The sequence below is a fragment of the Primulina eburnea genome, chromosome 15 (assembly GCF_022965805.1).
Source record: "Primulina eburnea isolate SZY01 chromosome 15, ASM2296580v1, whole genome shotgun sequence".
Lineage (NCBI taxonomy): Eukaryota > Viridiplantae > Streptophyta > Magnoliopsida > Lamiales > Gesneriaceae > Primulina > Primulina eburnea.
In genome coordinates, this window is record NC_133115.1 from 36261113 (window position 1) to 36277902 (window position 16790).

The following is a 16790-nucleotide window of genomic DNA, read 5'->3' on the forward strand; positions in this document are numbered from 1 at the left end:
CCATGTATGGTAAGAGTTGGTGGCCAAATTACAATGGGAGAATCAGCCGTTGAATGTGGAAGCCTTTCTTCCGTGCCTAGTGAACCTTTACAATCGGTGAAAAAGTTTTTGAACTCTCCACAAAAGAGGTATTTATATATAAAATTCGATGGTCAAAATAATACCTTAACTCACGAGGATTCTTTAGGGTTGACTTGCTCACAACTGCCATTCTTTCGGGTATCTGAACATTGCATACTCAATGTGGGGGAGAAGGTGATGCAGGGCAATGCGTCAGCGGTTTCACTGGCCTGGATGTTTACATTCCTCCTCCTTGCGGACCACTTTGGTAAGATCCCTGGAGTTTATATTTCTTGAGTTCTTTTCGCAACATAATAATAGTGTCCAGGATCTTGGGAGATATTTTTATGGGCCGCTACCATATCGTGTTTGATTATGGCAAATCGAGAGTTGGTTCGATGAAGCAGCTTAAACTAGTCGATTATATATGTGGCTTCCAAGTTAACTTTAAGACTTAATGATATAGGAGATTTATGTGAATGAGATTTCGTTTTTCTGTTTGATTATCAAATACCACATATTAGGTTGAGAAGTTATTTAGTATAGTCACTCCATAATCTAATGGATATTCTAAAAGAGTTATAACAAGAACACAATTTCACGCTCACTCTAATAACGATTCTGAAACAGGCTAGGATACAATTTGATGCTCTCACACACACACACACACATGTAGCTCATAAACATGTTGAAAATGCTAAATCAACGATAAAAATTATTGCGAGGGCATAAAGAATAGGCCAATGATCAGTAGTTCGTTAATCTGGAATATATTCAATGCAAACAAAAAATATCCACGTTTTCATCCATGTCATAAAAAACAACCACAAAGAAGAGACGCTATGTATGTTAAATCAACAAGAAAAATAATTGTTAATGCATTATATGTTTCATGATTAAACAAAAGTTTACTCATTTTCGTTGGGGAAAGACTTCTATTTGATTGGACCACTATCCCCATCAGTTTATATGAATGTATTTAATTAGTTTGAATAATATTTAAATGTTCGGTTTGACTATTTAAAATAGTCAAACATACCACTCGAGCATAACATAGGCCCATAAAAGTTGCTACGATATTGGGTTCTGACTTGAGCTAGACCTCACTTAGACACGGACCGGATCTATGGGCTGAAGGCCCAATTGGCATGTCCGAGGCTTTAAATTTATCAACATGACGTCATCTAGTATGTCATTGCCTTGGCATTTCTGAACTCGCAGCGTCATAAGCCAAAAGAAAAAATCAATGCCCGGAATTTGTTCGTTTTCTGCGATCCTATGCGGCAACCTCTAGAACCATTCATGAAATTCGTGGCCCCCTTAATTTTCCCACACAGATTACTTACATATATCCTCATATCCAAGTGGGTTTTGTTTCTCGATATATTTGTATGCACGATATTTGCACGGTTCTTTGATTTTCTTTTACCTTGTTGCGAACTCCTGTTTCTCTGTTTTTGTTAATATCAGTTTGGTTCTTGATATAATCATACTTTCTTCCTGCTTCTTAGGATTGGATACGATCGTGGTTTTCCTAATCTTATCTTATATTTCGTGCTTTGTTTTGATTCTTCAAACGATAAAAACAGTTGAAATTAAGAAAAGGTATAAAAGGGTTTACATTAATTCTATTATTTTAAAACTTCAGCTCCAAATTCATTGAGTCGTCACTAAACTTAATCTTGGGTCTGCTCCTGTTACTACTGCTTTTTTCGATAGTTTTTGCTAAATCTCTGTTTTATAATTTGCTGCGTGATTCCTGGACTGCAGTGATGATATGAAGCGCAATCAAACTTCGTGACTAAATTCCATGGAGGATGGTTGAATAGCCCGTATTTTTGCTCACAGTATCGGTTTCAGTTATTTGTCAGTTGCACTTTTACAGTTTACTAAGCTTTAAAAGCTCTTGGTTCAACCATGTCGGTATTTCACGTACCTGGAGCCTTTAGCAGTTGCCACTCTCAGTTGGATATGAATGTGCTACAAGAGACTATTTCTTACAATGTAATACATATTAATTCATTGATTCATAACGTCAGTTCTATAGTTCCGTCTAGGAGCCTTTATCATAGAAAACAGAAGATCTGCTCTTTTTCTAAGAATTTTGTTAATCAATTCAAAATCCAACGCTTCTCACACCAAGTTACTTCAAAGAGATGGCTGGTAAGCATTATCTTCTTAGTTATCCTTGACAAGCACAGAGCACAATCATAGGACAAGAAATTACTTTTCTCTTCTATCTTTTTGAAATATATATTTTTCTTCTAGTGCCGTTCCCAAGATTCCATTTCACCTGAAAATGAGTATCGCTCATCACGCAATATAGCAATCAGCTTGTTAAGGCGATACCGTAGTTTTGTTGAGCGTGGAGGAGGTGACAACCTAAAAGTATGTCCTATATTTTTTGCTTGTCTGGTTTCTTACAAATACGTTGTTTCTCCTTGCTTATTCACTTATTGAATGATTTCTAGGAGTTCATTATCGCCGGTGTTAATTCTTATGCATTGGGATGCACTGATGAGGGCTTGAGGAAAGAACTTACTGATATGAAGGAATCTGGTGTCGAAATTGAAGCAATGCAGGCTTATGGAGGCAGTACAAGCTTAAAATACAAGATTATCTCCCAAGAAGTTAGTAATCTTATATTTGAGCAAGTGATAAATTTTTTGGAGGGTTCCACGAACCTATATATTTTTTTGTTTTTCACTATCAATTCATTTGTGTAGATTGATGAATGCATCTTATGGCTGGGCATTGTGTTTATAACAATTCTTTGTACACCACAACCAACTGTAGTTCGATGGTCATCCACGCCTTCAGTGTCAGATAAGATGCTGCTCCAATGGAAGGGTTTCTGTGCAATCATAGCGAATGCATACTACATGAGAGGAATGGCTTGGTAAGATACTGTTGGCTTTTTTCAATCTTATTCTTTCAATTTTTTTTGTTAAAAAAGTTGATGTTCAATCCCCGCCTATCTTTCCATATGATTTACCCAATACCTTATCCATATTGGTCCAAAAACTATTGATAAATCATACATCACGGAGTATGAACGATTTTTCCTTGTATGTGCGCATTTCATGTTACGTGATTGCTTATGACGACACTCTCATATTGCTTGATAGCTCAACAGATATGCTTTAACATTTTATATCGATAAAGCTTCGGTTTTGGACCAGCAAAGCTGAAATTCCAAATCCTGAAATAATGGATACTGTTTACCTTTATTAACTTTAGGCTTCCTGTGAAGACTCTCCAACTGGAACAAATGGCAGTAATGGGGAACGCAGAAGAGCCATCAGTTGTTGCTAGCCGTATGAGACTAGTATTTAGCACCCTTGAGGTCCGTTTTCTGTGTTTTGATTTCCTGAAAATATTTGAGAATTATTCTTGGCTATTTCTTGGGTGGTGGTGGTTGATTCGAAATACAATCGATTTCAAAAAAAAAAAAAAAAGAGTATTGAAATGAGCTTTTCATGCAGGTCGTGAGTCCACAATGGCCAAGAGTATAATATGGTGATGGCGCATCCAACATCAACATCTCACTTCGTCGCTCTTCCCTTCATTCACACGAAACACAGGACATGATTTATGCCTAGAATATCAATTAATTTGTGCCCCGTGTAATACAGAATTCGTTAACTATGTATGCATCTCTGAAAATGTATATTAATGCATGGCAGAAATTAGTATACAATTATACTCTTCAAATAACTCACGTCTCTGGATCCTAGTACTACACAATCCAAAACTAGTGCCGAAACATCAATCAGCAAAAAAATGAACAGAGATTACAAATTTGATCACAGAGTTGTAAAAGTAACAAGCGAAAAACCATTTTTGAGCACTTTCATAGCCCGCCAATGGACAGCCGCAGCAGTTTCTGATGTTCCCATCTGGAATACAAAGATAGCAATAAGAATATACATGGTAATAAACAAGAGAACCTAAAATTAAGAGAGATCAATGTCCGGCCAAGAGGACGCATATAATAAAAACAAGAATTAAGGTTGATTGTGGAGTGTCATTGTTTCATCCAATAATTTGATGCACCGACAGTAGATAAAGGTTAGCTCCCAAGGGTTAAGATTGGAAAATGACTTCACAGACCACCAAATAAAGAGGTTATCATTTTTTACCTTCAACTCCATGGAATGATAGTCTTGCCACAGGCTTGTGTCTTGGTGGTAAGTTGTAAGTGCAGATTCATACAATTTCCGAGCATTTGAAAGACCTGCTTTGTCCCCAGCAGATGCAAGATTCATTTCTAGCTCAATACATTTTCTGTATATGGCAAGTCCGGGATGCGGTAGGGCAAGAAATCTGCAGTCCAGAAAAAGGATAAAAGATCATATGCATCAGTGCAAAAGTTTATCACGGGTAGGTCAACATATGAAATACTTATGACGCATGCATACATATATGTACCCACCGCTTATACATAAGTCGCGAGCTATCAACTCCATCCCTTTGAAGAATATAATTTACAATTATTGATGAGAGAGAAAACCCAAAATCATTTCCGCCATATTTGGCCAATGAAAGCACTGCAGTATCCACAAGCTTGTCAAAATAGTGTCTCTGGTTTGCAAAATATTTTAGTCCCTGCAAATCACCAAAGGAAAACCTAGTTACCAAGTCGAGAAATCCCTTTTTCTTCCTCACAGTTTTACCAAGCATACAAATCACCATCACGGCAGACTGTAAAATCGGAGGAGGTTCAAGAAACTACTCCGCAACAATCAATTGGCAGTATTACTAGCTTGCTTAAAATGCAAAAAGGACATTAGTTTGAGACAAAGAGTCAGCACATAAATAGATAAGAGTTTAGTGCAGTGCTTGTAATTTCACAGAAGGAATAAGGTATCAAGATTTCTGCATACCATAAGCCAGATGTTTTCTGCTTCTAAAATGCTAACTTTTATCAAAACATTGTTGAGGAGTTCAAAGATATAAGGTTGATCAGCCTTGTTAGGAGAGAGAGTCACGCCCTGAATATGTCTCATTTCTATGGACAGACGCCAGGTCCATAAATGCACCGCATTTGAAAATTTTCCGGAGCAAAGTCTTTCAACCAGCCTTTTAGCTTCATCCAATTTTCTCAGCTGCAATAAGAACGAAACATGCAGGCAAGCAAGATCTTCTGTCATGCAGCAAAGGTTCTCAGCCTTCTCAAATACTGTTTCAAGATGTGAAACAACTTTAATCGCATGACCATGCTTGGTCAAGAAAGCGTTTGTTTCTCCATCGCCCCCTTCATCACTAGCTGCATCCATGAGGAATTTTACATAAACATTGAACATTGAAGCTGATGGTAGAAATTTCAAACCCTCCTCGTAAACCTAGAAATACCACACACATGAAAGGTGAGTCTCAAATGCAACTTCATACCACAAGTTCATAATGTCCACTGTATCAAACAAAAAAACAAATCAGTTAACAGTACAACAATAAACAGATTTGATTTGTACTTCATTTCAACCATACCATTATTCTGTGAATTGGGGGCCTAGTGCCATGTGGGAACTATTATCTACGAGCCTTGCATCATAATAAGGCATTTGAAGTCTAAAAGTACAAATTCAACATTGAATCTGTCAATAAAATCTTCTGTGGCATGAAGATTGCTGGTTGATTATTTGCCAGTGGCAGCTTGGCGTACATGGTACTTTGAAACCAGCTGCCAAGAAAAATTTCACAATTGGCCAACAAGTATTAATACCTGGCTGTTATGATACTTTGGAACAACTACACGAATTGAGTACATCTAATCATTTTAGGACGCCCTAATCAAATAGTTTCAGTTCAAACCTATCAAATTTTTACAGTATGCTTGGTTGGCCAGGAATCTAATCCGTGAGGAGAATTTTTTAAAAATAAATAATTATGAAAGAAAAGGAAAATAATCATAGCACTTGATAGATTATATTCACGTGTATATTCTAACAAAATGTTGATTCTAAGAAACAATCTTTATTTAATACGATAAATATTTCAAAATTAATAAGTATGGCCTCAAAATAAATTATCTAAAATTTAGAACAAGAATGATGACAAACTTTTCAATATGTCATCCATAACACGTCTCAAAGCAATTAAGTCTTGGAAAAAACAAAGACAAGAAATAATGTTTTAATCTTGCAATATAACTACCTACTATAGATATTGAAACTAACAAAAGATAAATATAAAACGCATCCACGGTGGCAGCTGTTGGAGACCCTGTGGATCCAAAGCCTAATCCTGGTCACTAATTGCAGAAAGTCCAATGGGATAATATATGAAGTGTACGCATAGACATATTAAATAATCATGGAGAAAGGGTCCTTTCTATGGGACGAAACCCTCTACTACACTTGGTGCTCCAAACCGTGCTACACTATACTCGAACAATCTAAGTTTGCACAAATTTTAAAAAACTAAAAGCACAAAATATTATATATAAACACAATTCAATACTGACAAATATCTCAAGTAATTTATTTATTTTTTTTAAGAAAATATAAATAAAATATTATGTCTGTGATTTATTATATTTTGCTTATAAAAATTCATGCAAATGGGATTTGTTTGAGCATACGGTAGCACGGATTGAAGTACTAAATGTAGCAAAGGATTTTGTTCCCCCCTTTACAATGCATTAATTTGAATCAAGGGAAGTTACTAATGGATTGCTGTATTCACATCCCTTGGATAGGAGAGAGGAATGATCAACTAAGATGTTAAGATTCACATTATGCATACCACATAAACATATTAGTTCATTGTCAAAAACCTCTTAACTCGAGATCAAATTTCCATCTAAGTTGTTGGCACAAAATAATGCATGGTAAAGGGAATTACGATATTAAACTGGTCAACCTGGGTCGCCTTTCCCAACTGTTCAGGATTTATTCCTTTGATGTCACCTATTTCAACCCTTGCAAGCCAATCCCAGTACTGCGGATCTTTTGCAAATTCCTTTTTCATGTCATCGAGTATTTTCTTTCGTGTATCATCTGAAAGAGGCAGATCTATGGCTTCTAGTATCTCTAGTAACCGAGTTCTGAGACTGAAAGCTGTTGGCAGAGCGAGGATTGCAGCACTATAAACAGTTTGTAGAATGTTCAATCCATGCTCCCTAAACAAATCAACCTTCCCCATAGATTCACGCTCTTGGAGATCAAACATTTTATCATCTTCCCCTGGCTCATTCAAAGCCATAAACAATTCCTTGTTATCATCTCTCCACTGTCTCTCATCAACACCTCTCTGATCACGAGTCAGGGTCCCCTAATCCTCTCCTAATGCAACCTTTCGGGCTTTTAACTTGTTCAGATATGTGAGTTCCATACGAATGTACTCTATCCACAAGTCCTCTGAAGTAGGGCATGCTCTCAAACCATTTTGCATTAGAGAACGAGCAGCTGCAACATTCAGATTCTGATCGAATTCCCAAGCAGCAGCATATATCCATACACCAGGCACTTTCGGATGAAACCTAACTAGTTGAGCCAGAGCCTATACAAACAAAAGATGGGAAATTGTATGTGTCAGGTTCAAGTCCAGGCACCGAAAGGAGAACAAATGGAGCCAAATCAATTTATGATACCAATGCGTGATTTTTATCTATACACTCTACGTACCTAAAGAAACCATTTTAATTGCTTTTTCCATGCTAACGTAAGTCTTCAACCCAATATCCTGGTGTCGAATAAGTTTATTGATGAAAAATTAGATCTTTACTTTGTTTTCGCGATTTGAACAAAAATGCAAAGCTCCATACACTTCCCTACTGAAATCCAAGATGTAAGAACAAAAGTGACCATATTAAGGTAGTTTTCCAAGAATCCAGATGTAAGAACAAAAGTCACCATATTAAGGTAGTTTTGCTAGACTTAGTAAAGTGCCAATAAAATGTTTTGAAATTATACATAGAACTTAGGAAACAAACCTAAGCCAAGCGAAATTGTAAAAATTGCATCAATCATAAAAATGATATGAGCTCGATATAAACTAATCTAATTTCAACATCTAAAAAATGAGAACAAAAACAGTCAATATAAAAGCAATACCTTCTTTAGCACACAAAAAAAATACCTTCTTCATTCTCCCGTTGCCACGCGCTCTGCAAAACTCCAAATATTGAAACCAAAGTTCAATGTCTCCCTTAAACCGGTTCGTGGCAAGCCGATAAGTTTCTAAAATTCTGGAGACCCCAGCGTAATCGGAGACTGACTTCTTCGATTTTTTACCGCCGGAATTATTTGAAAAAGATTTTTTACGAAGGAGGCGGAGGGATTCGAGATTCTTTTCGTAGTCGATGTAGGCTAAGAAATCTTGCTTGAGGGGGCTCGGTCTTTTGAGACGGTACTCGAACTTGCGGCGGCGCTTAACAATCTCAGCTAGCTCTCGGCGGCTGAACAATCCCCGACGCTCTAGATCATCTAACTCGTCTAGCATGCGCTCTAGCTTGAATTGCACCACGTCCGCCATTGCCGGTAGAATCTCAAGCAAGTGCTCGTTCAGGCGTGGGGGAAAACGGACCGAGAGATGACTGCGTGTTTACGCACGGAGGAAATCGAAGGGAATACAATTAGTGGGCCGATTATAAAATGGACTGTATTGGTCTATGGTTTTGGGCTTTGGTGCTTCATGGAGTGTATAATTTTTTCTCTTTTTTCATAGGGAGACGTGGGTATGTTCGGCAATTTTTTTTTTTCAGGAAAAAAATAAAAAAATCGATCCAAATTTCATTTTTAAATAATAAAACCAAACGTTGTCATCTTTTCATTCCTCAAAATATTTTTTATTACGCTATATTAAATTTTTTTATTGTTATATTATATTCTAATCCAATAAATTATCTTGAAAAACCTGGAAAATAACTAATGTGCCGCGAAAGAATTAAGATATCTTTATATTAACAAAGAATGTTCACATAACAGCACGTGAATGACTAATAATAAAAAATATAATCATAAAATTTAGATAATGTTTAAAATCGATAGAAGAACTTCTTGTTTATGAGTATTTATCGATCTAAATATATCAACTATTATTTTACCCATTAAGTTATTTCAAGAAATATATTCAACAAACTCCAATTATTTTAGCCATTAAGATCTTAAAAGATTTCACAAGGCCCTTATCACTTTGTTTTCAACTAAATTATCATAGTTAAAATAAAACCACTAAACTTGTTTGTATGTTAAATCTCAATTGTGTTTTTGCTCACTTTTAACCTCTTGCGGATTTTGTTTAACTTTGTTTGTTTGTTTTTAGAATACATATTATAGATAGTTAATTTTATATCATACTGTCTCATTTGTAAATTTATGTTGATGATTAATAATTTCATGTGAAATAAAATTTTAAAATAATATCACTCAAATAAATATGTGTAGTAAAACACGTATATAGATAAAATAATATGTAATACTCAGTTAAAAAATATAATATATTAGAATTTTAATATCTAACAAATGTTAATAAATTATCATTGTAATTCATATTTATTATAAGAGTTTTCTTGGTTGAAAAAATTAAAGGATTATCTGAGTAGAAAGTAATTTCTATTCTTTTTAATTTCTCATTCTATGAATAAAGTTGAAATAAATCAAACTAATCAAATTATACTGTAAATAAAATATTAGACAAATTTGTAAGAGAGCATTTAGAATTTACATACTCTCAATGTCCATTTTTATTGAAAAATTATCATAAGAAAAATGATATTTACGGACATGTTTTTAATTATACTTGTAGAAAAGTGTCAAGTTGAGATATATATAGAGACATTAATTAAATATCACAATTTAAAAAAATTACAAATAAAATAAATTATCATATAGGGTGTTTTGTAATATCTATCGTCAATTCAACCGAATAATAAAATAAAGTTATTTTTATTTCTAATATCAGTCTCTAAAAATATTTTCTCGAATAGTTTACAATAATATTTGAAATTTTTCATCTATTGTGTGACCTAATTTATTTTAGAAGAATTTATATTTGCATTTTAGTTAAATTAATATAATATTAATCAAGTTAAATTCGATCACAACTCAAATGATCTCATCCGAAAGCAAATTAATATATTATCCTCTACCCATACTTTATCCTAACTATTTCAGTATGACAGATTTTGAGCGGAAGTGAAGGGGATAGATAATCATTTACCCACAAATGTATTCCATTGTGTTGCAATAATAATAATAAGCAGTAAGCAATCAATAGCCATGAAGTCTTCCTCCATTCATCACCAAACAAAATGCACACAAAAAAAGTCCAATCGTAAATCTTAATATTTGATGAAACAGAAGATCCTCAGAAGTCACCGCATCGGGAATGACATGATAGCTCACTTTGAAGAGGGTGACTTGGAGAAAAGTCTTTGGTCCATTCTTTGCATACCTCAACGCAACTACGGATGTGTCAAAAGCATACAACTTATGGCTAGATGCAAAGAAGCAGGTACACCTGCACAAATATATATGTTTCTTTATAAACAAAAGAAAGAAAAGGTGAGGAAAATATGAGAATATGCAGATTGAGAAATTATACGATCGACTTTTGGCACCTATGACTTCATACTCTTAAAAAAAGCTTGTTATTATCCATGTGATTTGATGAGTGCTTATTATATATACCTCAGCGCACTCAAGTTTTATCTTGCTTGTACAATCCTTAGAGGTTAACTGAAGAGTCATTATGGCCATATGAGTTTGTCTTCTCGCCGTATCACCTCACTTACAAAGAGCGCTGTTCAGCTGCAGGGCGATTCTCTCTCGGCCAAGACAGGTAACCAAGTTACAATTAGAGAATATAGATTCTTAAACTGTAGAAGATTACGCAAAACATAATAATTTGAGATTGTTTCCTACAATGAAAAAGTGTATATATAGCAGCTTATCAGTTTCTTCCCAATAAACTAGATGTAGCTCAGCTTCCGTGCTTCCTGTTAAGTCTGCATACATTGGACTATCAGCTGCGACAACTGAAGGCTCATGGCAAACTGAAAGCGAGGTTCTTACCAAATTAAGTTCTTCTCTGGCACTACGAGGTTCCGATTTCTAATCATAGATAATTTATGCTCAATTTTGGACATAAACAGACGTGGATGGAAATTTTACAATTAAAAATGTCATACCAGGAGTGTATGGTCTTCGTGGCTGGGTTAAAGGTTACATTGCCTGAAAGTAGTAACCACTCACTGTGTTTCCAAATAAAGCATGCACTCTCTTAATACAACAAAACAAACACCTCACAAATATTATAGAACTAAGTACTCAAATACTATAAAATGAGAGAGAACTAGATAAATGAAAGATTTCAGAATGAGGGGAAAGAGCTCTATTAGTCTGTGTGAAAACGCATATAAAAACATGTCTTCCGTCAAATTTGAAACGTTTACTTTGAATTTAACAAAATGTTTCTGTTGTCAAATTTGACAACTCAAAGAGCTGCTCAATGATAACACTCAACCAATGCATTTCTTATGTTAATTATTTTTTGCCGACCTTTTGAACAGTCAAACAAATCATAAACCTTATAATAATCTAATTTGATGATCATGTTGTTGAAATTGCCGCATGTGTTATTTACTAAATCAGTACATTGCCAAGGTCTTACTTCTTCTATTTACCTATGGTTAAAATTCAGGCAATATGGAATGTGGGATAGATACACGGATAGGCATCCTACGTCTGATCAAGTTTGCACACTAGGCACAAACGATCCAAAAGAGGACTGGTTCTTCGCTCACGTGGGTATATCTCCTCTCTCTTCACAAAATCAACATAAAAATACTCAGGATTGTCTTAAATAGTAATGCAAGTTCAAACTTCAAAAACCATGAAGAAATTTAGCATGATTCATGTTGTTATACAGGAGGGCCGCAGACAAGTATGTTCCATCAACATAGGAAATCATATTTGACCTCAACTCGGTAGCTAGTGGAATTTACAAGTTGAGATGGTCTATAGCATCAGCCGCCCGTTCTGACTTAGAGGTCTTGCTATCCCTAGAGCTAGCAGCCGTTATTATTGTTATTTTTTAAAAGAAGACTGCATATAACGGTAATCAATTACTTAAACTCGGCGATCAAAACTGGTGTTTGCAGGTGCATGCTAACCAAATGAATGGCAAACAGCTTGTATTGCAGTTGCTGAATTAGGAGCAGATAATGCAGTTTGCAGACAAGGAATTCATGGGCTCTATCAGCTTTATGGTGTTGATATTTCCGTGCCTCTTTTAATTGAAGGTGATAGCTGCATATCTCTTAACCAAGCGAGGGATGGAGATGCATTTGTGGAATTCTTTATGACTATATAAGGCTGGAAGCTCCACCAACACAACAGAGTTAATAGAAAGAACTGAAAATGTACATCAAACAAGAAAAAATGATTAATTTCATATGAGACCCCGAGTGCAAGTATCGATTTTTTTGTTCTCTTTCCATTATCTGTACGCAGTCGGCAGTGCTTAACCGCTCAAACACTTGGTCACTTGGATGATTTGTGAAAGTTAAAAAAGAAGCAAGCTGTTGTAGGCTTAATTTTTTTACTAGCTATTCAGATCGTTGAACAATTCACCACCAACAAATTTAAACTGAAACTAGTACTGATGAATCTGTACGGGCCCTCAGTTTCAGAAAAATAATATTTTATAAACAATCACTTCATTCCCTTGAAGGAGGACTGCAGAAAACAGTCAACAAAATGCTCACAGAAGTTCAAACAGCCCTTCATTGGTTCAGTTCTAGGCACAATATTTTGCAGCAAGCACAGAAGCAATAAGAGAGAACGTAAAAAGGCACAAAAGAAGTCTTGACATCGATTCTGATGGAGCACCAAGTTCTTAGTTGGATCACTGAGATATGTTGTGACATATTGTTAACAGAAGTCCATAGTGATCACTGGGTAAAACAGGAGCACCAACTTAGTGACCTGCCCTTTCACTCTCTTTTCCTTGATATGCGACAGACCTTCAATAGCATCCATCCCTATCATTTCAATTTCCTTAACCTTGAAATCTTTCAACTTACAAACAAAACGATCCAACCGTTTTTGCAGAGTTCTGTTACCACTCAACATCTTGTTTGATTTTGTGTCGTATGTCCATCCAATTTCTCCAGGCCGTAGCTCTGTCCAGGCATCTAATCCAGTCATCAGATAAAGGGAAACCACCATCCAATTTATCATCCCAGTTCATGTCCCCACAAAAGATTACGTTTAGATTTTCATCAAGAAATTTAACAGCTTCCTTGGCTTGATCGACACGTTCTTTGCTGAACATCTGATCCCATTTTGGCGGGCTTGGGCAAGGGCTTTCTAAGTGGGTTGTAGCAACAACCAGTGCTACATCTGGCAGCACTTCAACCTTCGCAAGACAAAGTTCCCGCCCCATGATGGAGTTTCGGAATGGTTTGCAGCTATAGGATTTAACAGTCAGTTTACATAACTGCAAAAGATTTATCACTGTAAGTGCCTCAATTGAGAGTGTGATGAGCGGAAAACTGAAATTTTTAGTCCAAATGGTTCCCGGTGATATGGATCAAACGCGCGAGCAACACAAAATAATTTGGCAATTGAGAATTAATGACTATATAAAGATGAAACATCATCAAAAATCAAAGCAGAGTTCCCTGCCTATACATTATTTAATAATTTCTTCTTTGGATCACCTGCATGCAGAAATATGGTCCTGGAAACTCCATGCCATTTGAAATTGAGCACTGGTACTTCTTCCACCAACTCGATTGCTGGAAAATTTCATAGAAACTGGGGGTAACCTCCTGTAGAAGTACTTAGGCACAACCGGTGACAAACATGAAAAATAATGGGATTTTAGGAAATCAAAATAATTATTAAGGAAAGAAAACCTGAAAACATATAATATCCGGTGAGTGCAGTTCAATAAGGTTGCCCAGCGCTTTCATCCTCTCGTGCATCTCAAGATCTTCACGAAACCAAACGTTATAACTCAAAATCTTCCATGTTTTAGATTCTGAAGCCAGATGAGTCCCACCAGAAACAAGCATTGCTGCACAGAATTGTGATGTTATAATTCCAGATTCTAGCAATACAACGGAAAATGGAAGAAGCAACACGATCAACAAGGAGAATGGAAGAAGCAACACGATCAACAAATTAGAGAGACTTCTGCAAAGCGAGGCCAATGCAAAAGCAGCAAACAATTTTTTTGCATCCAATTAATTAATAATATCAATGAAATTTCAACACGATTTATCAAAAGGGAGCAGCGAAATCAGAAGAATTATTCAGTTGCTACTTTTCATGCTCAGGTTAATAAAGAATAAACTGATACTCAGATTTACGTGAAAACCCCTAAAAATTATTAGGGTAAAACTATGGACAAGATTAAAAGAATTCCACTATAACTCACTCATTGTGTTTCAAAAGAGAACAGACGCTCTCTTAATACAGGAGAACAAAACACCTCACAAGAGAAAAAACTCGAATAAGAGATATTTGAAATGAAGGAATGAAACACCTAATTATAGTAAATTTCGAGGTGTGAAACCGCATATAAAACGCGTTTCGTCTGAACTTTCCTTCCATCTGCAAAATTCATTTCGGCCATTTGGACAAATTTAAAATGTGTTTATAAATTTGTCTCCACCTCATTTAATGTGTTTGCCAACTTGTGCCGACACATAGTTCCAAGTTCCAACTATATTTTCAAAAAGAGTACACAACAAAACCAAATTCCTTCCTAATAACATACAAAGATAAAAGCTGAATTAGTAAATAACCTTCCAACATTATATTTTTAACTGTGGATTCACTGATAGAAAATATTTCTGCACACCAGGTTCCCTCAGTTTATTCTTTCAGTTGTTTTGTGTGTTAGAACCAATTACAAAATTTGAGACCTGCAAACCTCATTATATAGGTGCCAAAATGATATCCTCCATGAGAAATGTCGCATATTCATTATGTTAATTCCATTTACATGTGTCTCGAGACACGTGAGATTCCAAATGCTGATACACGAATTGCATACAGATTCCTCATGTTTCTGTAGTGGTGAGATCCAATTCTTCTCAACTTGCACAAAGTGCGTTGCATACATACAATGGACCACTGCGTGAATATTGTCGCTGCTTTAACTCGGATTAACTGAACATAGACACTCCAATATGCATGCATTTTAAACCGAATACGTTCACTCTATCAAACTTTAAAAACAGAATCGACCCATCGTCATTTAATAACATAAAGCGATGTGAAATTCAAACGATTTAATAAAACCTTCAAAAGGGAAATGGCGGATGAATAAGACTCCTAGCGAAAGAGCAAGACAGGAGATTAAGAATCATAAAAAAGTTCTAGAACATACCAGATAATTCTACTTCCAATGCCTCATTTGCAGGTTTCACGGCCCTAAACCCAGAAGAACCACCCGCATTACCCCCACCACCATCCGCACTTGAGCCTTCCCGATCTTTCCGCTTATTACTGCAAGGCCGAACTACTGGCAAGAAAACTTTTTTATCTCCAGAGTTACCGCCCCTATTTACACCAATATCCACAAATGGGCTCTCCCTACTTCCCAAACCACCAATATCGCTACGCAACGAAGGCGAAATGTCATCCTTTGACAGACCAGAGCAACCAGTGTCATCGTTACCGAAAGAAGCATTCTCATTCTTTCCTTTCTTGATACCGTTACAACTTTTCAAGGGCAAGAAGACGCTGCCAATGGAAGAACCCAAAAGACCATGATCAAGATCATCGTCGTCGACTTCGAGAGTGGACAACCGAGAAGCTGAAACCCTGGTGCCGCAAATTTCGCAGGTTGTGCTGCCATACGGGTTCAAGAAGGTGCAGCCGGCGCATGACCACTTAGGTTTTGATGAACACGATAACGATGACAATAGAGACTGTGGTATTGGGGTGAGACAGATTTGACAGTGTGACTTCCGGGAAGTTGGGTTCTTGAATGTGCACTTGGAGCACGTCCAAGACATTGTTTTTATGATCAAATATAGGGTTTTTTGAAAGGTTTCGGCGATTACGATGGAGATGGCAGAGGACGACGATTGGATTTACTACGTTAAGCAATGAAAGTAGTACGATTTTGAAATCGAAACCATCGGTGATGGTTGCCGCTTTTCGACAGAAACTTATGTTTCCCTATTCCTTGTGTGTTCAAACTTCCATTTACTCTTCCCTTTACGGTCGACTATTAATTGTTTAGGTTATTTGTATAATAAACTAATTAAAGAATTTCAAATGCTAACAAAATCCAAATTTCGAACTTGATGAAACAAACATGGCTCAACTCACCAAACATTAAATCTAAAACTACTCAACTCACCAAACATTAAATCTAAAACTACGGATCTGCTATATTTATATTTACAATAATAAATAATAATTTAGAATATAAAAATTATAGTAGTTCTATTGTAAGACGATTACACGAATCTTTATCCGTGAAACAGTTTAACCATGTTCATATTTACAATAATAAGTAATATTTTTGACATAAAAAATATTATTTTTTCATAAGTGACACAAATATGATATCTATCTCATAAATTAACTCGTGAAACCATCTCACACAAAATTTTTAAGTAGAAATTATCTTCATACATAATTTTTTTATTAGTTGCATATATTGGTACATAAAATGGATTCAACTGGTACATTTTTTATTTTTATTTTTTTTAAAGAGTTGTATATTTTATTGGAACCGATAATTTTTACTTGTGAAAA

General features: G+C 35.7%; 2 protein-coding genes, 1 long non-coding RNA gene and 1 pseudogene across 5 annotated transcripts; 2 read left to right on the forward strand and 2 right to left on the reverse strand.

The window, feature by feature from the left end:
• The first annotated feature begins 1263 nt into the window (after nt 1–1263).
• Nucleotides 1264–3760, forward strand: LOC140815353 (uncharacterized). 3 transcript variants are annotated; one of them, XM_073174478.1, is made up of 7 exons: nt 1264–1665; nt 1831–2223; nt 2329–2448; nt 2532–2690; nt 2787–2959; nt 3301–3406; nt 3546–3760. In XM_073174478.1, the coding sequence occupies exons 2-7, from the start codon at nt 1978–1980 to the stop codon at nt 3573–3575; spliced, it is 834 nt and encodes a 277-aa protein (XP_073030579.1). In that variant the 5' UTR covers nt 1264–1665; nt 1831–1977; the 3' UTR covers nt 3576–3760. The 3 variants fall into 3 exon arrangements, with proteins under 3 accessions (XP_073030579.1, XP_073030578.1, XP_073030580.1); XM_073174479.1 differs by having other exon boundaries at nt 1266–1424; XM_073174477.1 differs by having other exon boundaries at nt 1264–2223.
• On the reverse strand, nt 3665–8630 carry LOC140815349 (uncharacterized). Its single transcript, XM_073174474.1, is given in 6 exon segments — nt 3665–3959; nt 4203–4386; nt 4496–4668; nt 4947–5405; nt 6925–7563; nt 8143–8630. Coding segments are annotated over 6 exon segments (1944 nt in total). The 5' UTR covers nt 8539–8630; the 3' UTR covers nt 3665–3866.
• A 3087-nt stretch (nt 8631–11717) lies between these two features.
• On the forward strand, nt 11718–12274 carry LOC140815066 (uncharacterized). Its single transcript, XR_012114249.1, has 3 exons — nt 11718–11813; nt 11935–12055; nt 12167–12274. It is a non-coding gene; the product is annotated as an uncharacterized lncRNA (long non-coding RNA).
• A 426-nt stretch (nt 12275–12700) lies between these two features.
• LOC140815065 (uncharacterized) lies at nt 12701–16264 on the reverse strand (annotated as a pseudogene).
• Between the last annotated feature and the right edge of the window lie 526 nt (nt 16265–16790).